The following is a 23505-nucleotide window of genomic DNA, read 5'->3' on the forward strand; positions in this document are numbered from 1 at the left end:
GATTTGGTTGGTATAAAGGACTTGAAGTTGTTCCTTGTTTGTTTACCAATTAGACATTCTCTACATGTTTCAGTTTCATTCTTGATGATAGGCATACCAAGAACCATCCTGTCCCTGCTCAGCTGATGCATACTTCTGAAGCTTAAGTGTCCAAACCTATGATGCCAAATCCAAGTTTCATCTGCAATTGACTTCAAACATTTGTGATCTGCTAGTTGAATTCCAATCTTGAAAGTTCTTTTTTGAGACAATGGAGCTTTCAAGATTGGATTTCCTTCCTCATTGTAGATCTTCAGCATTCTATCTTTCATGCATATATCATACCCTTTCTCAAGCAGTTGCCCAAGACTTATTAGATTATTCTTCATCTTAGGTACATATAACACATTGGAGATATAGGCTTCAACTCCATCCTTCCTTCTGATCACTATTTTGCCCATTCCTTCTGCTGTTATGAAACTATCATCTGCAAACTTGACTCTTGTTCTTACTGAATCATCTAGTTGTGTGAACCAGTCCCTATGGCCTGTCATATGATTTGAGCACCCAGTGTCTAGATACCAACTATCTGCATCATCTTTGGTGGTGACCATCTGAGCTTTAACACCATCATTCAGCTTCAATTCTGCCATTTCATGTTGTGCCATTAACAACACTTCTTCATCTGAGTTCTCCTCCTTGGCAAGTCTTGCCTCCTCCACTTTGTGTACTCGTTTTGTTTTACACTCAGAGGCATAATGCCCATAGTTCTTGCAGTTGAAGCACTGAATTCTACTCTTATCTTTCTTTTTCTTGGCATTGTTTTGATAAGTGTTCTGATTGTTCCATTTCTTGCTGCTTCTGATATCAGTTTGCTTGGAGGATGAGGATTCTGTACCTTCTCTTTTCTCAGTTTGTACTCTATCAGTGTCCTTCTTCTTTGCATCATAATTGTTCATGCACTTCTTCTTGAATTGTGCACTTAGAGCCTGTTGTGTGAGCCTCTCATTCTGCCTTTCCATGAGTCTTTGCTCATGAGCCTCCAATGAACCCTGCAACTCATCTATCTTGATGGTCTCAAGATCCTTATATTCCTCTATTGCTATTACCACATTGTCAAACTTGGTAGAGAGTGTCCTAAGGATCTTGTCAACTATGCTCAGTTCATTCATTTGTTCACCACAACCTCTCATCAAATTGATGAGGCTCCTGATTCTTGCAAAGTAGTCTGATATTCTTTCTTCCTCCTCCATCTGTAGCAGTTCAAATTGTCTTCTCATTAGCTGCAGTTTGACTTTCCTTACCTTTGTGCTACCACCATAACATCTTGCTAAGGTCTCCCAAGCCTCCTTTGATGTTTGTGCCGCTGAGATCTTATCGAAATTGGAGTGATCAACACATTGATGTATTAGAAAGATTGCCTTGCAATCCTTCTTTACTGCTTCCCTAAATTCAAGCTTTTCAGCCTCTGTTGGATCTTCACCAAGTTGTTGAACCCCTTCTAGCACAACTTCACGGCATTCCTGAAAACCAAAAATTGCTTTCATCTGGATTGACCAGTGATCATAATTCTTCCCATCTAACACAGGAAGATTCATTGCAAACCCGTTTGATGTTGTCATCTTCCTTCTGTGATTTGGATCCTCCTTTTCTTCTTCTTTGATTGTTCACCCACTGGTTCGTGATCTATTAGCTCTTGATACCACTGTTGGAATGAGAAATACGAATTGAGAAAAGAAAGAATGAAGAAAACAGAAAACGGAGAAGAAAAACAGAGGTAGAAGATGATGAATAGGAAAGTTACTAAAAATGGCAATCTGTTATTAACTGATAACTGAATTTTAAAATTCATTTCTATTTATAGTAACTTCTGTAACTACTGCATTTACAAAAGCCCACCCATTCAAGCTTGAATTACAATACTATCCTACATTTTCTCACAGAACTTTTCTTTATTTATAAAGTCAAATGTAAGAAAATTACTACATTTGATGAAGATTAAACAATAAATCTAAAGATGAAAAAATATTATCGGTTAACCAATATTAATAATAGTGAATGATAAGTTTTATCTTCTATCGAATATCTCCAAAAATATAATTGTTATATCAACTCTTGGATTATGATGGTGGTTACATAAAGTTGTTTGGAAAAAACTCAAATTCTAACCTTATATATCTATATCTATACTATATATAAAGTCAAAACTTAAAATAACTTCCTTTATGGTGTAATTTTTATTTTCTATATTGCCCTTAACATTATTTAATTTTTACAAAAAAAACTATATAATCATAAGTTACTACCACAATACATTAATTAACCACATATCTCACTTTAAATTAACATTATCATAAACACACAAAAAATATAATATAAAGTACACCGAACACAAAAATACATTTTAATTCAAAAAAATGAAATATATAAAAATTGAATATGTAGTATCACACAATATTCGCCGGCAAACATGAAGTGTCTATATACACTAGTAATATATAAGTGAAGTTCTCTTGGATTAAGACCACTTTCAACATGATTGGTCATTATTAGTTAATAAATAATTGATAATGGCAAAAATATATCTATCAACATCACCATCAAATCCAAAATAAATTCTAATTAATGGAATGGATAAAATTATAAGGTTATATTAATGAATAAGTTATCATATTTGAGAAATTTTAAGTAGGTCCCTAAAATGGAATGATATTCAAATTTGGTCCTTAAACTTTAAATCATTTAGAAATAGGTTCACATGATAGGGACTTATTATCAAATCACTTCTAGATCTAATATGGATTATGATGTGGCTCATCATTCCCGTATTTTAAGGTTTCTTATAGCTCATGTCTTGTTTAAGAGTTGAGGTTGGTCTTTTATTACATATTAAGGGAATAAAATATTTCTTAGTATAAGGAATAAGTTATCTGCTTACAACCACTAAAATCATGATATGTGTCATATTTAATCATTTTCTATAAAAATATTTTTAAAATAAAATAAAACAATACACATATCATACTTTTATTAGCCGAGAAGATATTTTATTCTTTAAATGTGAAAAGGAAATATATGTTGTCACAATATCAAAATAAGATATGAAGGTTCAAACTTTAGTGAGTCAACTAGTAGAAAGAAGTTATGGTGATTTAATGGCCAGAGAATTCTCATAACCTTCCCGACATACATAACCATGAAAATAGAAAATAGATTTACAAGGTGTTGTTTTTTTAATGGATAATGGTATTCTCTCACCTTATTGTGGACAAGAAATTAACTTTTTTTTAAGTGTGTGATTATCCCATTTAACAAATATCACTCTTAAGTATTGAATTTTTAGCCTTTTAGAAATCATACATAACTTTATACCATAGGAGAATGCCTTGTTTGTAAAGTGTTGTAACTGTAATTAATGATTCCCAGATATTTAATATAAGAAAAACTTTATTCTAAACTTTATTGTGACATTCTTATTTTAAAATATTACGTAATTAATTTTTATATTATATATTTTTATACATTTATTTTATATAATTAAAATGTATTTTTTGTATTATATTTATTTTATATTATATATTTTTGTCTTTATTAGAATATGCAACTTATAATTAATGTGTTTGAGGTGATTATATAGGATTATATGGTTTTTTAAATTAAAAAATTGAAGGGAAAATATGAATATATAAATTATATTATAGTGGTTGATATACCATGTTTTGACTTTATATATACTATAAATATCTAAATTACAAAAAAGATAAGTTTGTGTAACTAAATATTATTAATGATTATAAGTTTATAACATCTATTTTATTTTACAATTTCATGAATCACTGATTAAAATGTATTGATTAATTAAACCTAATTAAAACAATGGGTGTAGATGAACAAAGGAAAGAAGTTTCCATAGAAAGAATAGTGTGTGGAGTTTTCTGCTATTGTTGAGTTCAGACATTTCTTCATTCTCAACCAACAAAACCGTCTTACAATTACAATTTTACCCCTCACATCTTCTTCCTCTTCTTTTCCTTCTTCCTTCCCCTTTATTCATTCCTCGTTTTTTTATTTAAAAAAAACAAATTTTATTTTCTGAATCGATTGTATTCAAAAGACCCATAATAGGTATTCTTCGATCCTTCAAATTTACTTGTATATTTGCGATTCATCTCCAATTTATTTTATATAATTTTTTTTAAATTAATTTTGTATTTTTGTTTTAGGTTTTTTTCTGGGTTAGCTTTATTATATTTTCTGACCATATATATCTCCAATTTGGATGTGTTTACCGTTTAAAATATGCAAAATATTGAATTTTGTCATAGCATATATGTCTTATTACAAATTCAATGTTTTTGTTTCATATTTGAATTATCTGTAAGGATTAATAATTACATCCAAATTAAACTGATCTAAGATGAGTTTATATATGATTGTATTTTGTTTAGTAGATTTAATTTTTCTTTTGGTTGATTTGTGTTTTTAACTTTGCAGCTATGCAGAGCCAAGTTGTGTGTAATGGGTGCAGGAACATTTTGCTTTATCCTAGAGGGGCAACCAATGTTCGCTGTGCATTATGCAACACAATTACATCTGTTCCTCCACCTGGTATGTACACCCGTTCGATGTTGATGTTATTCGAATTTCGAGATTAGAGATACTTAATTATTTGCTCCATGTTTAGTAGGTTTACGAGACGAGAGTAGTTTGATATCTCACTCGGTTTTGAGTATTTAGTTTCTAGTTATCATGATAGTTTAAGTCACCTTTGGAGGCATGTTAGCTGGATATAGAAGTGTAATATGTAAAGAAAAAATGTGGATTCTTATATGATGAGAGAAAAAATTAATTATATTGCTCAAGTCATTTTATATTGGAAAGGGATTTTTGATAGGGAAAAATTAACTCAATATCTTGTTTTGCCTACTACTATCGTTTTATTTTATACAAAATTGGACTTGAATTCTATATAGTGATTCAATATTTTGATTGTTATCATAGGTCTTCATTCCTGCTCATGTAGCAACCTCATTGTTCGAATCTGAGAGCTAGGTTTCAGATTGGTACCTTGGCTTTGAAATTTAAGCTATCTTGTGCCACATCTTTTATTTAAGCAGTAGTTTAATGGAATGTGCGCAATGTAAAAAAACTCAGGGGGCTCTACCTAAAATGAAAACAAAACAAAAAAGACGTCGAAATATGTAACAACATTTTTAAACTCATGGGACTCACATAATGGGCAGTCACTTTTTTTCTTAATATTTTTTTATGTATATATACATTAACTTTCAACCTATAATCAAAGTATTATTAGGGTATCATAAGGATTAGGGATGCTCTAAATGATTGTTCACTGGTCAACCAACCTATAATCATGTTCCTTTAGGATATGGTTACTCTTTTGGTATCCCTTCGGTGACCATGGTTTTTTTGGTGGTGTATCTCTGGCAGACATGCAGAGGGATTGACATTCGTTGTTGCATAGCAGTTTTTAGTTGTTTCGATTTGTTTCATGTAAAGATGCATTATCCTCTTCTTTTGCATTCTTCTCCTCATCTAATAATATCTCTTTTAATATAAAAAAATATATTTATATGTAGTCGGACTTGAACTGATTAGTTACACCTTTGGACCTTTACTTTCCTAATGCATCGGCAGGAATGGAAATGTCACAACTTTACTGTGGAGGCTGCAGGACCTTGCTAATGTACGCACATGGAGCTACAAGTGTGAGATGTTCCTGTTGTCACACTGTAAACCTTGTACCAGGTACGCACATTTATATTTGCCAAATACGTACAGCTTATTAGTTTAATGATGATTCTGTTGGACTACAAATTTATTGGGTAGATAACTGTCTACATTTCTGTTCAATAACTATAGTTCTGCCAGAAAAACCTTGTACAAGGGTTAATGTTTTTTCCCTTCAAATTTTATATGTCTGTGTCAATGCCCTCTTGGAGCCCAAAAAAATAAATTTAAACTAGATGTATGTCAAGCATGTGTCATCAATGTGCCGTACCAGAGTCATGTCAGACATGGCACCAAAATGCAGTGTCTGTGAGTTATAGATTTCAACCAATACCAGTTGAGTGCCCCAAATCAGTTTCATGCGGTGAATTACCTGAAGTATACAGATTTACAGAGCATGAAAATGAAAAATACTTTCAAAATGTAATCATGCAATAAATAGTTATAGTCATTGTAATCACTTTTGTACATTATAGTGAAAAAACAGACTTAAATGTTATTTATGTTGCACTTGAAAAAATCTTGACGGTAGTCAATGAATGTAAACACGAAACTTTAATAAATCACCCTTCCTTTTTGTGAGCTAGTAATCAATGAAAACAATATTCAGATTCATTTGGATTGTAACGTAACCCCAAAACCCAGATTTGCATTAATTGTGTTTTGTATTTTATCTTTGATGCCAATTTTATTTTATTTTATCAGCAAACAAACATATTATTATTGAATAAAATAAGATGCCCCAAATATCTAACTGATTTTAGTACATTCCAAAGGATTCGGTAATCGGTACCCATTTAGCACAAGAGAAATTCACACCTACAGACCTTGCATAACCAAGGTTTTAAGAATATCATCTCTTTCACTTCATCCAAGGAAAAATATATGATGCCAATTTTATTGATGAATGCTGATCATTATTAGTCTACAGAACCTATTAGTAACTGAATATTAATATAACAAAGCCTATTATTAAAACAACAGAACCTACATGACCAAACATGTCAGCTCTTTATACTCTCTAATACATTCCAGTGACGAGTTCCAAGTTTTATTGTGATAATTGTTGCTTATGTATAAACTGTCTGTCATAAAAAAAATTATTGACTTATTGTTGATGGGCTTTGTGTCTGCAACAAAAGCGTCTAATCAAGTCAGCCATATCCATTGTGGGAACTGCCGGACAACACTCATGTATCCTTATGGGGCTCCCTCGGTCAAATGTGCACTTTGTCACTATATCACTAATGTCACTGTAAGTATACATTTATAGAATGATAGTATCATGTGCATCACTCTCTATCCTTATAAATGGTTAAGATGTCTTAAATTAAAATTCAAGTGATCTGGACTCTGGAGTTCATTCTACTTAAGTTTTGGTGGTTTTCTTCAGTCATGTTCACTTTGTTTTTTGCATTTATATAATTGGTTAATTCCACTTATTTCACTTTCACACGAGTGATGGTAAGGGGGTATAACAGTTAAAATTTCTTTTCCATTGTTGCTATGTTAAAAAATAAAGGGAAAAGAGAGAGAGAGAGTACGAAATTCCTCACTTTTGTGCAACTTAAGTTGGATTTGGAGGGTTTACTTTTCACTTTCTTATTTGGTAAACAATGCATAAAAATTGTGAACAATACCACATTTTGAATTAGCTACCATGAACTTTCAAATTTAAATGGAAGGCCCTTAACTTCTTGAAACTTGCAAAGAGAGCCTTCTATACTTTGGTCAAATAAAAACTATATATTGCATGGCTTGTGCATGTATATTAATACACAAAGAAATATCTAATTTGTCCATATTATTTTAAATTTTATTTTTTCTCCTCTTAATCACTTTTTAAGTTATTCGATAATTTTTTTTAATATAAATTAAATAAAAAGGATAAATAATTAGTTTTTGTTTACAAAAATGTTAACATGAGAGACTATCACATCATTCACATGTATTAAACATGTTCAGGTTGTGACTCATGCTAAGAATGATTTTCTCTTAATTAGTGGATAGAAGGGTCTATTTTGCAAGTTTCTGAGTGTTAAGCATCTCCTACTTAGGATCTGAAAGTTCATAGTACTTGGCGTCAAGGGGGAGTGTTTCCATATTTTTTTTCCCTATTTAAAATTAAACTCAAAGAAAGGATAGTTTAAAATAGAAACCTTTAGTTTCTCTCCTCACTTCACTCATGTTTCTCTTAATCTGAAGTATGACTAGAGGCTCAGTCACTGAATTTGGTGCTTCATGATTAGTTTGGGAGCTTGAAATTTGAGATAGGAAAAGAAAGTCATTGAGAAGGAATATGATCACAGGATAGGAGGATAAGATATTCTCCATCAAAAAAAGTACAGACAGATGTAAATGCAAGAACAGCCAACCGGCTCCAAAAAACAAAGCACAATGGAGGTCAAACTCTATGCATATCCTCCTAAGAAAATGAAAAGAAGCACTTTAGGACCTAAGATATTGCATCATGTAAAAGGCATGTTAGTGTCTGCATATCTATCAACGAAATGCCTCTAAATATATTATGAGCTGAATACCACAAACAAGCCAGCAAAATGATTCTATCCTAAATGTTATCTTCAGATTAAGTGATCAAGCTCCCTTGTAGATTTTTCCCTTGGAGTTGCCTACGAGATCGAAACTTTTAGAAGCTATTGTTTTCTTATTAGATTATTAGACATGAACCTTATTCGTTTATGGCTTGAAATTCCTGGATACCTTCTGCAGTTACTACTTACTACCATGTGGATAATGAGTGTACTAAAAATAAAAGATGAGAAGAAAGAAATGAAAAACTTAGCAGATTGTTGGTACTTGAATGTTATGATCTGTATCTTTTTTTATATAGGACATGGAATATGTAACTTCAAGATATTTCCGGGCTTCTGGTTGTTAATGTTTGTCCATGACCTGTTTATTATTCATAAGCATGTTCGTCAGTTATTCTCATGAATGTTATCAAAGGTTCAGACCCAACCTAAGATTGGATCCTTATAAGGTGGCAAGCATAAACATACTTTTAGCTCTTGAGCAAGTTGTTGACATCTGATTCAACATTGGAGCTGTAAAAAGGATGATGATTCATGATATGCTGAATATGTGGTGGTTCATGTGATAGTCATAGTTATTCTCTAAATTTCTCTATGCCCCTTTGTTGTTATTGCCATGACATGAAATCCTGGAAATATGATATGGAAATACATTGTGTTTCATGTAGTTGCTCTTTGAGCTGATTTTTTCTACCTCTTGTGTCATCTGTTTCTCCTTCTTGTCTTTTGTAGACGACCAATGGAAGGCTTCCGAATCCTGGCCAAAGAACTAATGGACCAACCAACCCAGGAACCGTATCTTCTACTCCAACAGTATGATTTTCACTTTCTGTCTTCTGCTTGATTTTTCATTATGAGGATGTATTGGTGGTTTTTTGTTATGATATCTAATGCATATGCATATATGTATACTTTTATTTCATTACCTGCAGTCCATGCCCCACTCTCAGAGCCAAACTGTTGTAGTAGAAAATCCTATGTCTGTTGATTCGAGTGGGAAACTGGTAATCACTATTTCTTTTCTTTTGTGGTTAGCTTTGGAAATGTATTTTCCTACTGCATTTCACTTATGTAAAAATTCGAAATGTCATAGGTGAGCAATGTTGTCGTCGGTGTTACAACGGAAAAGAAATGATGCTTATCACATTATGAAGTTATATCTTAAAATACATAAAGCATTATCAGTTGCTGGCACATGAAGATATTGTCTGTGTAAATGATGTTGCAGCCTGCAATGGTTAAATTGAAGTCGATAATCTTTTTGCCAATTCAAGGTTTAAACCTTAAAAAGTGATTTCATGTATGTATGTATGTATACAAGGAGGACTAGTGGTGAGTGCTGATACAACTTATGTGATTGCCAGGGTACACTTTTTTTTGCTGCCATTGTATCTTATCCAGATCAGTTGTTTTTTTTTCAGATTATGACATGAAAGCATGGGGTAATATTGCTTTTTACATGTTAATACTTGATGTTATACTAGGATCTATCATAAATCATGTCCAAGCATAGCTTAATATGTTATAGCTTTTTAACAGTGGGTGGTACTTTTTAGTAAAGGTGCAACTCTATCACTTTAATGTGAAGAAAGTGAAAGATGCAACTAAACATAGTTGTGATATGGCTTCTCTCCTTATGCAATCAACTGAGTTATGCATGCAAGGCCAATCCAACCTGGGAAGGTTAACCATTTTTCCATTTTTAAGTCAAGCCAAGCCAAGCCATTTTTAGTTAGCTTATAAGCCAAGCTCACATAAAACAACTGTTCTGTCTCAAACAAAAAATTAGGTGTTTAATAACAATCTTGAGGGAATTATAAGTAAAAAGCTTATTTAACATAACTAAAAAAATAAGCTTGTGTTATTATGGTCAACTGAACTAGTTTTTATCTAAACTTTTCAGCCTATAGTTAACTTTTTATAGCCCAAACAAGGCCTAGGTAAAAAGTAACCAAAAGTTAAATTTTCTAAGAATATGGTTTACTATAAGGTAGGATTATTTTTCATAGGACACATTGATCCAAAATGCACATTGATCCAAACAACTAGAATTCTTGATAGCAACTAACACATTACATTCCTCATAAAATTCAGTAATAATATGGGGTGTCAATTATACAATCTTCCCATTACTATAGCATATATATGATGATCACATCCTTTCTATATTCTTCTAAGAGAAGCCAATCTCTTTTCAAGTTCTTCAACATCTTGAGATTCTGATCTGCATTCACAAATCAATAAAAATAGCTTAAAATGCTTGCAAAAAAATGTACCTTAAGAAAATCTGGATGCATTTTGAAAGCTTGAATTGCCAGATCAATCAGTTAAAAGGATAAGAATCTTTAGGATATAATTTTAGGGCAATTGCCCTATAAGGGCTCAAGAAATAGAAATTTTACATTGAAAATCATAAACTTGAATGCATCATTTTTCAATACAAAGCTTCTACTTTTTCAATCCTTAAACAATATTTTTGGGGCACTTGATAACCCTCACCTTAAATTTAATACACTGAGTTTTGTTTCGATGACATTCATTATTAAAAATATTTGACTCATGTAAGAAACATGACAGTGTATAAAATAACTTAAATAAATACAAAATAACAATGAACTTAATAATCATTAAAGAAGTTGATGAATCTAGAAAGCATTTTCCCAAGAACAGAACAGGGGCAATATAGTGCTGCTGAAAAACCTCTTCGCAAAAAATAAGATTAAAACTTACCTTGGAGCAACATTTTCAGTATTCCTTGTACCAATTCGACCTTTCGGAGCAGAAGATAACTGTCATCATGAAAGACCAGAGTCAGGACCAAAACATTCAGTAAAATAATAGTACAGAATAGGTGCAAAGAGGAAGGGGTTTCATTTTGTGTCCAAAACCAACCTGGGATGCAATATCCACTCCAATCTCATCAAGAACCTATCATGCATAAATGAAAATTAGATGCTACATATGAAACATTTACTTGTAATAGCAAGTTGTATATATACGATATATGACTTACCTGGTTAGTGAGGTTTTCTGTTTCTTCCTCGGCTTCATCTTTGTCTAAAGTTTCATCAATTGATTCTGACATCATCTCAATCTGCATTTTAGAACAAGATTATATGTGTATATAGAAAAAAGAAATTGTTGTCATCTCAATCTGCATTTTAGAACAAGATTATATGTGTATTCAAATATCTTCATGTTGCAATATGTTTAGAGTAATGTTAATACAGGCCCATGTTTACCCCATGGCAGCATATATACTGTTGCCTTTATAATGTAAACATTTTTTTTTAATGTTTTGCATGTAAGATATGTTGTCACATTGGTTCACTATGTGCATGAATCGGTGAGCCAACCAATGCCAGTGAGCTTAACACTGAATTTTTTACAGCTGCCAACTCCATTGGAAACACTATAGTGAACAACACTTCTATACTTTGGAAACACATTGGAAACACTATAGTGAAAAATCAATTAATTTTTTTTCAATATTCATTATGCAGAGTCCTATTTCATGGTTCAAAGAATAGCTTGTTGTGTAATGGCACAACCGCACAGCCAAACAAACATGGCAGACATTCTCTAAAAGTGTCAAAAAAATTTGACATATTGTGCAGGGGCATCCATTTAATCACTTTTATTGGGAGGTAAATTAATTACTTTCCAATCTTCAGTATGCAGGGTCCTGCTTCATGATTCAATGAAAAGCTGTTGTCTTGCGTAATACCACAACCAACAAACATGGAGGGCATTCTCTATCATTATTAAGGAAATTTGCATGAGAAAATATCATAAATATGCTGAAAGAGATAAATTACCGTCATGTCCAGTTGTGCTGATTGCTTTTGGAATTCTTGAATCACTTTAGCCTGTTTTGCTGGTGCCATTTGCTGAAAAGAAAAGTAAGGAAATGACTACTTTATATTTAGTCATAGCACATAATTACGAAAAAATTTACCAATGTCACAAACATTTGTCACATTTAATGAACTTATGATACACTGACAGCAGAGAATTGCTGCAAGAACAAAAAAGAGCAATGGTATAAACAATGGTCGGAAATCAGAAATGCACAGCCGCCTTTCAACATTATTCAGTGCAAATTAAGATATATAACATATAAGACATATGCTCTGCCTACTCGCATCAACCTTTTGACCTTTAGGCGTTACGAATATACACAACAAACTTGTGGCAGATAGTACATTAAAATTTTGTCAATGCCAAGGAAAGGGATGGGTGATATAAACTGATTGCACACCACAGTAAACAAAAACCACTGAGTTAAATACTTATGAATGACACAAAGCATGACCAATATGAAAACATACTTTGTTCATTGCCACCATTGCTTTAGTTGCACCCTTCATGCCTGTAGAGATTGATGTGCTTGCATATAAAGCCTGCAAAAGAAATTCGTGAATTGTTAAATATTGAAATCCTGTTATCTTCTTAAAAAAGAGAAAATTCTTTCATTTTGCATACTTGTGTGTGAGTTGCTACACCCCGGATCTGAGCACGACTTCCCTGCAAATTAGTTATCTGTTGGCGTAACCTAACAAGCTGACGAGCCAAGATTCTAGTGGCAGCCTGTAACCAGACACTTCTTATTCACTATTGCTATATAGCTGTAACAATATAAGAGATATTGGAAAAATCATACCCAATGTGGGTGTGAAGCTGTAAGAATGTGACAATGTATGTTTCAAAAACTAGCCTTTAAGATTAGTACATGACACAGGGTGTGTATTACACACTTCTATGCTTTTACTTCATCTAGTCCTATTCTATAACTATAAGGACAAGATACATCTCAGCTAATTTTTTGATTCAATGAAGCAGAGAAGAATTAATCAAGAAAGTAAAAGTAACTCAGTCCAGAATAGCATTATGCAGCAGATTGACTGCTAAGTAAATCTATTCACTGTGTAGATCAATAGTTACGTACAAACAGCATTGATAATGGGGATCACTTAATCAGTGATCTGCCTCCTGAACCAATAAAGCAGCCACAAGAAGGTAACTCAAGAGATGAAATAAATCAAATACAGATCTAGAAAATTATGTGGTGTCACCGATGTTTGAGAACATCGGTAGTAGGGAGCCATCTATGATTGGCAATGTATAGTTCCAACACATGAAGAGGCGGGAGAGTAAGAAGTTTTGATCGAGGGGATGGTAGTAGGGTGTTTATGAGACAAGTTTATCCTTGTCCTTGATTTGTACAATTTTTAAAATTTGAAGACTGTACCATAAAATCTTAGAAGTAGAAGCTAATGAATGTTTCAGTACATATTTTGAAATAGATTATGTAAAAAATAAATATATTATGACAACCAAGAGGTATTGATTTGTCAAGAAGTTTCATTCTCTACCACACATTGTATAATAAATTAAAAAATGTTCAGAAGTATTAGTTGATTGCCAAGGAACTTTACATTGAGACAATGCTTAAGTGTGACTAAGATAAATACGAATGGTTAAGGGAATACTTCTTTTTGCTTTAATAATTTCGAATTGGAATATTAACTATATTCAGGGGTAATGCTCTAACCAAACATCTTTAGGAGGTGAGCAAAATGTGAAGATGAGATACTAAGTATATGAAGATGCAAGAGAGGTTGAGAACCAAAACCGACTGAAATGTAAAGAGATACTAATCATCTGACTCATAGTATTATGATGTGACAAAGAAGAAAATGGGAAAAATCATAATTTTCCAGCCCAAAATGGGACAACTTGGAAACAATTGACATCAAATGAGTACTCAAGAGTCAAGAGTGCCGGTACCCAGTACGTACCATACGGGTATGCCACCTTCCTTGAAGTGTTCACGCAACATAGCATAGAGAATCTTAACTGTCAAACAGTGATCTGTTAAGCTACTCAATAAGCTTTTTTTAAAATAAGTTATAAAGAGCCTATTTTCATAAGTTTGTCTCTGCTAAGCTTATTAAAATAAGCTAAAAAGAACTTATAGGAAGATCATATGCTATTTTCATAGTTATTCTCTTAAACCCAAATAACCTCTCTTACAAACACACCCTTACGCTTACAAGAGCCCAAAATCCACACTGTATATGTCAAAACTAATCTAAATGGCAATTCAATATGTTTTTGGTACTTTCTAGCTCTGAACTTTAAACCAGCTTCATTATAACACGCTAAAAGTGAGTTTCAATGCGGTCATAGGTGATTCGTCTCGTTAAAAATTCTTTCCAAATACTAGATAATGTTCTGTGCACTAAACATTCACGTTCTGTACAATACAATGGCCACACTGGAGCAAGGCAATATTCAACCATACATTTAGAATTCTGAATTAATAGTCTGAACATGGTATGGACGATACATCTATGGTCTATCGTTACATTTTTATCTGAAAAGTTTATGGGCTCTTCATGTGAGGCTGTTTAACTATATTTTTATCCCAAGTGTGATGTAAGATGGTTATCAATCTGGCATTGTCAATAATAATCTATTCTTGCATAAATACTTAACTGAATTCACAAATGCTACTATGAATCATTAACAATAAGGAAATAGATGAGTTACACCTAAATGAGAAAAAACTTGCCTCATTTCCAGTTTTAGCTTCTTTCTTAATCTCTGCCACCAATTTTTTCTCCTGCACTTTACAAGAGAGTGAAACTCTGAAAAGAAATATGAAACAGAAAGGAAATCACTAACAAGGTCATTATTAGTGTACCTCCATCTGAAGTGATGCTATCTCTCTTTCAATACCTACAAGAAATATATAAAGAAAGCGTAAATGAAAGAAAAAAGGAATATGTTACAGGAGTGGCACTTCATCACTGAAATTAAAAAATCATATCAAATGTGAAGCCTTGTAAATTCCTACTAATCCATTTTAACACACAGCAACAAATAAGATATATGGTTAGAGATACTAAACCAAGGATCATTGAAGAAAACCCATTAAGGGAATATAGCCTAATACAGCTGTAGCTAATTTTTAATTTAAGTTTAATAAAGACATTGCCAGATAACTAGAAACCAGCCAGGCAAAGATTGGACATTAAGGAAATATATAAAAAATTATAGAAAGGGTAAACTAAAGCGAAGAAACAAAAATGAGGTATTTTTTGTAGGGGAAAGGCCTTGAAAGAAAACCTTACTAAATGTAGATTTATGGCAGCTAATTTGAGATTTTATAAAATATCTCCAAATGAAAAGAAACAATCGAGGTAAACAATTAACATTTTGGAAATATATCAAAATTTGGAGAAACAGGCAACGGCAAAAGGGAAAGAGGAGATTCGACAAAGAAACGAAACATAAGTTTACAGAGTACAACTTACATAGGCAAGACACGACTTACTATTTACGAAAATTACTATAAAGGCATCTATTTTAACAAGTCATAGCACATATAAACAATTCTATTTATGCAACCAATTACACTATCGAGTTATACAAGCTGATAGTCAAATAGTCGAACTTCCAAATAATCATCCATTTAAGTAATTCACCTCTTGTTGCAACAGACATTTCTCTCTTGCTTGTCCTCAAAGCCTCTGTCACAAATAAAATAAATAAATAAATGAATGCTTAGACACAATTAGATGGTAAAAATTCTACAATCCATTTTCATTCAAAACTAACTATAACACAGTTAAATAATAAACATGGCAAAACCCATAATTCCAAGTTCACTAACTAGTTAGCAAAGTAAGATGCACATAATTTCAACGTTTCTCTGACTGAAAGTTCTCATTTTTATTTACTACCCAAATTTTCCCAGCAACAAAAAACTAGTTGGGTTAAAAAAGTCCAAATTTTGAAAGCAGATCCTAATAAAATGAAGTAAAAAGGAAAATGTGAGAAAATTGAGAGGATGGTGAAAAGGGTATTTACCTTTGGGTGATGTTTTCTTCTTGAAGATGTTCATGATTGTTTAGCAGTGGTAGAATGAAGAATACAGAAAACCCTAATTGAATCTGAGAAAGAGAGAGAGAGAGAGGAGAGTAAGGAAGCTTTGGAGAGCGTGCTTGGAAATCCACAATTATATAATTTCAATTAAGTAGCCGTTACACCTTTCTCTCACTCAATACCCCCTTCAATTACTCATTTCCTTTTCGAAATAGCACATGTATTCTCTTTTCTTTTTTGTTAAGGAATTAATTTCTAATATTGTGTATGATTATTCTTTTTAATAAGTATTACTCTCAGAAATAATTATTGATTCTTTAATCACTTTAATATCTAGTTGGATCTTATTATATCACTAAAGCAACATGTATAATTTAGTATAATCATTTCCTTTTACATGTTTTTTTTCTTTAAGGAAAATTTTGTTCATAAAAAGTATGAATTTGTATGGTAAGCGTTTTTTTAGTATAAACAATTCAGTTAATTATTATTGACTCTCTTCTTGAATATAAATAAGAGTAAAATATCCATAAAAAATTATATATAATCAACATATTATTCATCATTCAGTTATATTATATATTTTTTGAAAAACGATAATTGAAAATAAGTGACAAATGATGAACTATCATGTATAAATCTCTTATTTTACTGTATAAAGTATAAACAATTTACATGACATGAATGATGGAATATATTCACTATATCAACTTATCTTTGATTTGATGTGTACTTTTTTTTACTTTATAATGACAGATGTTAAACTGGATTTTGTTTGATATTTTATACACACAATATCATTTATAATTTAACTTCTAACTATACTTCTATTGGTTATTCCTCTTTTTCACCCCATATTTCATTATTACTTTCTAATTCAATTTCTAATATACATTAAATAGTGTTATTTTAGTGAGATTGTATCAATTTTACGGCATTTAATAATTTATTTTATGTGCATAATTTAAACATTAAGAGAAGAGTTGATAATATTATAATAACAAAAAAATCAATATATTATCTTAACCAATGTAGGACGAGTGGAGTTATATTATTACTTTTTCTAGCCAATGAAGGATAGGGAATATCATGTTATTGTAAGACTAAATTTGGGTATAGAATTAGGGGTGAGCGTGTGGTGGGTTGAGACGGGTTAAGCATGTTATTCCGCTGTCCATAAATATTGATCAGGTCAATTTTTGACCCCGTCCTTAATTAGGGTGATGTGCGTGAGGGATGAGTCCAAAATAAGACAGGTCAAGATAGGGACGAGTCTGGGTGGAAAAAGATAAAATGACAAACGTAGATTTTCTCAAATCTTTAAGCATGCACAACCAAAATTATCACAATATGTATATAAACTCAATTAAAACTTGCATCTCATATACATCAGTATATAAACTACAAACCATAAATTGCATTATTCAAACTAAAAACTATCACAATCACGTGAATGAAATTTATAGAACATTGAAAATTTCAAAACGGTTTAAACTGTTAAGTGTCAATATAAGCTGAAGTGTTCTTGTACATGATAAAAAAACACATGAGAACTGAAATGACAACAACATGACAATACTCAAAAGTTCATACAAAAATGAATACAATAACTAACTATTAACTACAAAATGAAAATTAAATTGGAGGTCACACAAAACTAAAAATTAACTGGTTTTCTATCAATCAAGATTCATGGTTGCATGCTAAGGAAAATGATAATGAATAAAGAAAATATGATAAGTGGTGTGTATATGTTGTGTGGAAGTGTAGGTATTTGAGTTATGTGGACTGAACATAATAGGTATTGATAAATACTTATTCAATTATTCTTGATATAACTATAAGGGTGGACTGGTGACCCAGACATAGACATGAACACGTCCTTTTTTTACTATAGATTTATCCCTTTTAATCGGATATGTCCTTTTTTTATTTATTTGGATGAGTCACACTCATTCCTAAATCATTGGGTTGAGACAAATTTACAAATTGGGTCGGATCTTGCTCACCCCTATATAAAATTATGGAAGAAATTTAGTCTAGTGCAAGGGGTCAATCCTCATTAGGGATAGAGTTCCTTTTATTTCTCTCTTAATTCTTTAAGCCCTTATCTTATACAAATAAGTGGCTTATTTTTATTTGATATAAATTATGGTAAAATATATGCAATGACAGTGATTTTATCTTCAATGATGGCTACACAATGGTGGTATTTATGTTGATAGAGAGGTTGAGATAGATGTTGATAGGAAAAGTAGTGATGGGTTGATTATGATAATGATGTTGAATCTGCTGGATGATATTGGCCCTATTATCTTCAGGAGTGATATAAAAAATAGCAGTGATGATATTAACAAAGAGTTACGATAAAAAATCAGAGTGAGAAGCAACTTAAAATAGAGAACAAAATTGAAAATAAAGAATTTCATTTTTTAATAGATTAGATATCTATCAAATGAATATATTCATATCCATTACATATGATACATAATTCAAATCCATTTATTATTAAAGTCATCCATTAGATTATATTATTTAAATTTATTAGCTTAATGGTTGAATAAATTTTTTTAAATTTGAATGTATTGTAAATTGTGGATAACTTTGTTATTCATTTATGTATATCATTTTGGTTCATACAAAACACTTTGTAGAACATATATATTATTAGTGTAAGAGTTTTTTATAATATCATCTACTATTCATATGTTAATCATTATTAATCTTAAATAAAAATAATACATATAAATAATAGATAATTCACTGGTAAAAAACTTATATATAGCTAGATTGTGCAAAATATTATGCAGCAAAAACTTTGGAAAGAGCATCAGAAAGTCATGCTCCTATAATCATGAAGAGGTCCTTTGAGTCCTATCATCGGCGCAAAAAGAGGAGAGGTCTTAGAAAGATAATCTGATTTCTATATAAGGATTTAAGAATGAAAACGGTTTCTAGAGTCTTATTGGTTCAAATAAAACTTGTAGATAGGAGAGTAGTTGAAAGGGCATTTTTAAATTATAACAAATAAGAGTGGTGCAATTTTCAAAGTCTTGTGGTGCTAAAAGGAAGAGGGAATAATGCTGAATCCAGGCATTTTCAGAGGCCGATCCTATTTAGTATAAGAGTTTTGTAATTTTGGAACGCTTGTGCCCATAAGCCTTGAAATTATCCCATTGCAAGGACTTCGTTGCTGATCAGGCAAAGCACAAGGAATTCTTAAGTAAAGATGGTTTATAAGAAAACAGAAAATATTCACTTGAACAGAACACAGATTAGTAATGTCACTATAGATTTCTTAAATTGTGTACATTCTGATGCATTGATTTCTGTCGCCAAAAGAGAGATATAAAATGAAAAAGAAAACTCAAATCATCAACTGAATCATATCTATTCTCAGCTTAACATTACAATTATGGGGAGAAACCAAAAATTGAATATCAACAGTGATGGCTACAAAACTTCAGTTAAAAAACCAATCATGGCTGCACAATGCTCAGAAATGATACATTACCTTGTATATCTACCACAGATCAATCAAAGGCCTGAAAGAAATCATAGAAGCAAATGGAATCCAGGTTTAGTAAGCTAAGGAAAGCTTTTGTATATAATGCTTAGCACAACTCATAAATCAGATATGATAATTAACTTAATATTATATGAAGATTCAACTAATTTCCCAGTCAAATTTTCATATTTACAAATACCAATCTATTTCATGTTTTCTGCCAGGTCTCTTACTATACGCCACAAAACAAAACAACAAAAACCAGCCAAAACTGTTCCACAAAAAACAAGCAAGGGGAGAATATGTGTGTCTAACTTTCTTAACTTTACTATTACCTACCACTATCAGAAAACCACGAAAGTTTTAAACTCTAGGGCTTTATACAAACAACATTAATATATTCGACTGTCAACCAACCTATTCAAGCATGTTTTCCTGATAATTTGTTGAAAGGAACATTAAATTAAAATTAAGCATCCTATTTATAAAGGGGTATATTATCAGAGCAGTAGAGCTGAATTATTTCATCTCAAATTGAAACAACAGGATTCAAAGCATCCCACTGGAGCCATACTCAAAGTTCAAATGATTAAGAAGATAACAAGGATCCATCTATATCAGCTATAAGTTAACAAAATGTAACAATAACATCACCTCAACTTAGTGTTACATCAAAATGCAACATGAAGAAGGTTGAAATCACTCCAACAGTCTTCAAAGTAGGTTAGCCTTCCCACTTAAGCAATTGTGTTACTAATTTACAATATGGTTTACTGAACAGTATCTCTCCCGAATCTTTGTACCGAGAATTCATCCAGCTGACCCCAGTTTGCGGTATCGGATTTACTCAAATCACCTGATGGCAATGACCGTATGCACAGAAGAATATGTTTGATGTCCCGATATAGCCTGCCAAGTTGGGGGGAAATTAAGAAGAAAAAACAAAATCAACACAGTTTGAAATGAGTCCTAAAACTTCAGCTCCACGTAATATAATTGGGGATAAGTAAATACCTATTTTGTGCTTGAGGAGTACTTATATCAAATCTTGAAAATGCTTCTGAAATTTGTGAATGAAATATAATGACCACTTGCCTGAAAATTAGCAAATTTCAGGAATGAGTTGTGGAATCAGTATGGTGTAAGCATAATATAGAATCAATTTTCTTTCTGAACTGTGAATGCAGCAACGTTTCTTTCCTTTGGAATGGAACAAATATAAAAAAAACGATTTCATAATTTGCTATAGAAAATAATACAACAACCAACAACAAAAAACAAAGCCTTAATTCCACTAAGTAGGTCAATTTGCATGGATAGAATGATAACATAATGCTCTATCATAAATTGTGTCAATTGGAAAATCATTGATCTCTAAATTTTTCCTACTCGTTTCGCTAATGATTTTTCTTGGTCTCTATATGCCTTTAGAAATTGGACTAACCTCCATTTGATCTACTCTCCTCAGTGGTGTTTCTAACAGTCTCCTCCATAGATGTTCAAATTACCTAAGACACGACTCTACCATCTTTTCTACAATAGGAGCTACTCTAACTTCCACCATAGTGCATCATTCCTAATTCTATTTTGTCTGGTGTGTCCACAAATTCAACGCAACATTCTCATATCTGTTGCAATGAGTTTATTCTCTTATTGTCATTTTACCACCCAACATTCAATCCTATATAACATAGTAGGTCTTATAGTTGTGCGGTAGAATTTCAAATAAAACATTACAGGCACACGAATGTAATGCAAGAAATTTATCAGCAAAACTAGTAGAGCCTTCTTAGGACAATAATAAGATTCACCTAATAAGCAAGAAATTTTCGGCCTTACAATAGCATAACAGCTGCATAAAAATATAAGGCACATGATAACTTAGACTTCATGTTCTAATCAAAATTTATAGCAATTGGAAAAAATTATAAAAAAAGATTTGAGAAAAGATAACCAGTATTAAATGTTACTTGTAGGCTACAGCCTACAAGGCAGTTATCTGATAAGAAGCAATAGCTACCACAGACTCTGTTCTTTACTCTTGATTATAACCTTTCCCCAAAATAACAATAAAGAGAACAGACAGAATGAGATTCTTACCTGAAAATCGCTTGAACATCTTCTTCATTCAAAGTTCGAGATAGAACACGCTGTAGGTATCCAACTTCCTAATAAAAACAAAAAACAAAATAAATAAACTCCAATTCCAAGATTGTTTCTGGACAGGTGAAAACTTTTATAGTTCAAGAATTAAGGGTGGAGCTCAAATATGATAATTTCAAACCACTTGTGAAAACTTTTATAGTTCAAGAATTAAATGGAATAATTTTTATTGTTCAAGTGCCAGGTTGCAAACGGGGAAAAGTTTAAGGGGAGTTGTGTACTTTCCCAAATTAATAAGACAATCCTTCTGACAAGAGAATTTGGTGGGTTCGTTTTTCGAGTGTTTTCTGCTGTAAATCTTATTCAGTTTTTGAACAATTGTCTTAAGAGAGATATAGTCCTTCGTGATAAAACCATCTAGCTCCCTCTAACATCAATGTTTTGTTTTAACAATTATTCTTAATAGGATAAACACCAACGATTGCTTCAGAAGTATGTACATGTCACTGCTTTGTCACACGCTCACACCCAATCTGTGTAAGCTAAGCTAATCCAACTAAGATATTGGAGCTCATCTCTTTTCAGTTTTCACATTGTTCTGCAGCAATTTCCTTGGGAATAAATTGTTCAGGAATTTTAGGAGAATATGGGGTCCTCCGTTGGCATTTGCATCATTTTCTCCCAATTAAATTTATAGAATTTGTCTCGCAGGAAGAAGCTAAGGGATGTTTAGTTTGTTATCTGTATTAATTTCCAGTAATATTTAAAAAAATGTGACCATGTTTTTACATCTGTTTCCTATTTTGGAACAACAACAATCAAACCTTAATTTTGTTGACTCAATTTGTTTCCTGTTCAGACAATTTCAAAAACAGGAAGCAAACTGAAAACAAGGTGGCTTTTTGTAAATATTGGTGAAAAGATATTAACTAAAAATGAAAACAGAAGACAAACCAAGCACAACGTAAGATACTGTGGCAGTGTTCAAACTTTGCTATTTTCTGGTGCTTATGGCAGGAAGGGAATCTTATGCTAGAATACTCAATGGCCCTTTTTCAAGTCTGAAAACTTCATTCAGAATATAGTTTTTCTAGCATCAGTTTTGAGATACAAAACTTATGCTCATGGCCTCTTTAAATATGCTAAAGAAATTGACAAGTTATGTTTAATTTATACTATTCTCTTTAATATATATTTTATATGAAAAATAAAGATGGATTTTCTAAAAGTGGTGCCTTAGGAGTGTAAAGGACAAATATTATTTTGACAAAAAGAAGGTAGTGCCTTACAAATTTTACAAGGTAATTTGGTAAAGAAGACCCAATGGGAAATCCAACAACTTGACAGAAAACTAACTTTAACTAGATGCACTTATGCAAATTAACAATCAGAAACTAGGAAAATGAACCGCAAATATAAAATCTAGGGGAGCACATCTTCAGTCCCACAATTTGCACCACTCCATGTGCCATCAGGCTGTAATTGGTCAGAAAAATGCTTCATAATTATGTTTATATAAATATGTTTTTAAAACATATTTAAGTTAAAAACATAATTATTAAGCATTTTTCTGAAAATTTGTGGGGCAGAAGATGTGGAAATGATAAAAAAAGTCTAAAAAATGAAAGCTTTAGACATGAAGAGCAACCTAAATTTATATGATGTAAAACAGAGAAAACAGAGAGAGGAAGAACGAAAATGAAGGAGAAGAGAGAGAGA

At 31.9% G+C, this 23505-nt stretch overlaps 3 protein-coding genes across 6 annotated transcripts in view; 1 reads left to right on the forward strand and 2 right to left on the reverse strand.

The window, feature by feature from the left end:
* LOC109327327 (protein LSD1-like) lies at positions 3880-9698 on the forward strand. Of its 4 annotated transcripts, none has more exons than XM_019560424.1 (7): positions 3880-4104; positions 4474-4587; positions 5638-5748; positions 6873-6985; positions 9015-9077; positions 9215-9286; positions 9376-9698. In XM_019560424.1, the coding sequence occupies exons 2-7, from the start codon at positions 4476-4478 to the stop codon at positions 9415-9417; spliced, it is 513 nt and encodes a 170-aa protein (XP_019415969.1). In that variant the 5' UTR covers positions 3880-4104; positions 4474-4475; the 3' UTR covers positions 9418-9698. The 4 variants fall into 4 exon arrangements, with proteins under 4 accessions (XP_019415969.1, XP_019415968.1, XP_019415967.1 ...); XM_019560423.1 differs by having other exon boundaries at positions 3882-4104; positions 6873-6979; positions 9015-9095; XM_019560422.1 differs by having other exon boundaries at positions 3883-4131; positions 9015-9095.
* Positions 10298-16299, reverse strand: LOC109327388 (vacuolar protein sorting-associated protein 2 homolog 2). The gene is made up of 11 exons (XM_019560511.1): positions 16161-16299; positions 15776-15820; positions 14992-15026; positions 14860-14910; positions 12768-12872; positions 12614-12685; positions 12101-12172; positions 11296-11376; positions 11175-11210; positions 11013-11071; positions 10298-10506 (listed from the first exon to the last, which is right to left on the reverse strand). The coding sequence occupies exons 1-11, from the start codon at positions 16192-16194 to the stop codon at positions 10446-10448; spliced, it is 651 nt and encodes a 216-aa protein (XP_019416056.1). The 5' UTR covers positions 16195-16299; the 3' UTR covers positions 10298-10445.
* LOC109328234 (vacuolar protein sorting-associated protein 54, chloroplastic) overlaps positions 19434-23505 on the reverse strand; it is a 20252-nt gene continuing 16180 nt past the window's right edge. Inside the window, exons 16-19 of the mRNA XM_019561600.1 lie at positions 21784-21851; positions 20698-20778; positions 20338-20592; positions 19434-19720 (exon numbers count right to left, since the gene is read on the reverse strand). Coding sequence (XP_019417145.1) covers positions 20454-20592; positions 20698-20778; positions 21784-21851 — 288 coding nt within the window. The 3' untranslated portion in view covers positions 19434-19720; positions 20338-20453. The remainder of the gene's footprint in view (positions 19721-20337; positions 20593-20697; positions 20779-21783; positions 21852-23505) is intronic.

The sequence above is a fragment of the Lupinus angustifolius genome, chromosome LG15 (assembly GCF_001865875.1).
Source record: "Lupinus angustifolius cultivar Tanjil chromosome LG15, LupAngTanjil_v1.0, whole genome shotgun sequence".
Classification (NCBI taxonomy): Eukaryota; Viridiplantae; Streptophyta; class Magnoliopsida; order Fabales; family Fabaceae; genus Lupinus; species Lupinus angustifolius.

Excerpts from the sequence above, each read along its gene's own strand:
- LOC109327327 (XM_019560422.1), top strand. The coding sequence starts at position 4,476 with ATGCAGAGCCAAGTTGTGTGTAATGGGTGCAGGAACATTTTGCTTTAT. Across the intron at positions 6,986-9,014 it reads ACTATATCACTAATGTCACT|ACGACCAATGGAAGGCTTCC; the intron begins GTAAGTATACAT and ends TGTCTTTTGTAG. Across the intron at positions 9,287-9,375 it reads TTGATTCGAGTGGGAAACTG|GTGAGCAATGTTGTCGTCGG; the intron begins GTAATCACTATT and ends GAAATGTCATAG.
- LOC109327388 (XM_019560511.1), bottom strand. The coding sequence starts at position 16,194 with ATGAACATCTTCAAGAAGAAAACATCACCCAAAG. Across the intron at positions 15,821-16,160 it reads GAAGAAAACATCACCCAAAG|AGGCTTTGAGGACAAGCAAG; the intron begins GTAAATACCCTT and ends TATTTGTGACAG. Across the intron at positions 11,377-12,100 it reads CAGCACAACTGGACATGACG|ATTGAGATGATGTCAGAATC; the intron begins GTAATTTATCTC and ends TCTAAAATGCAG.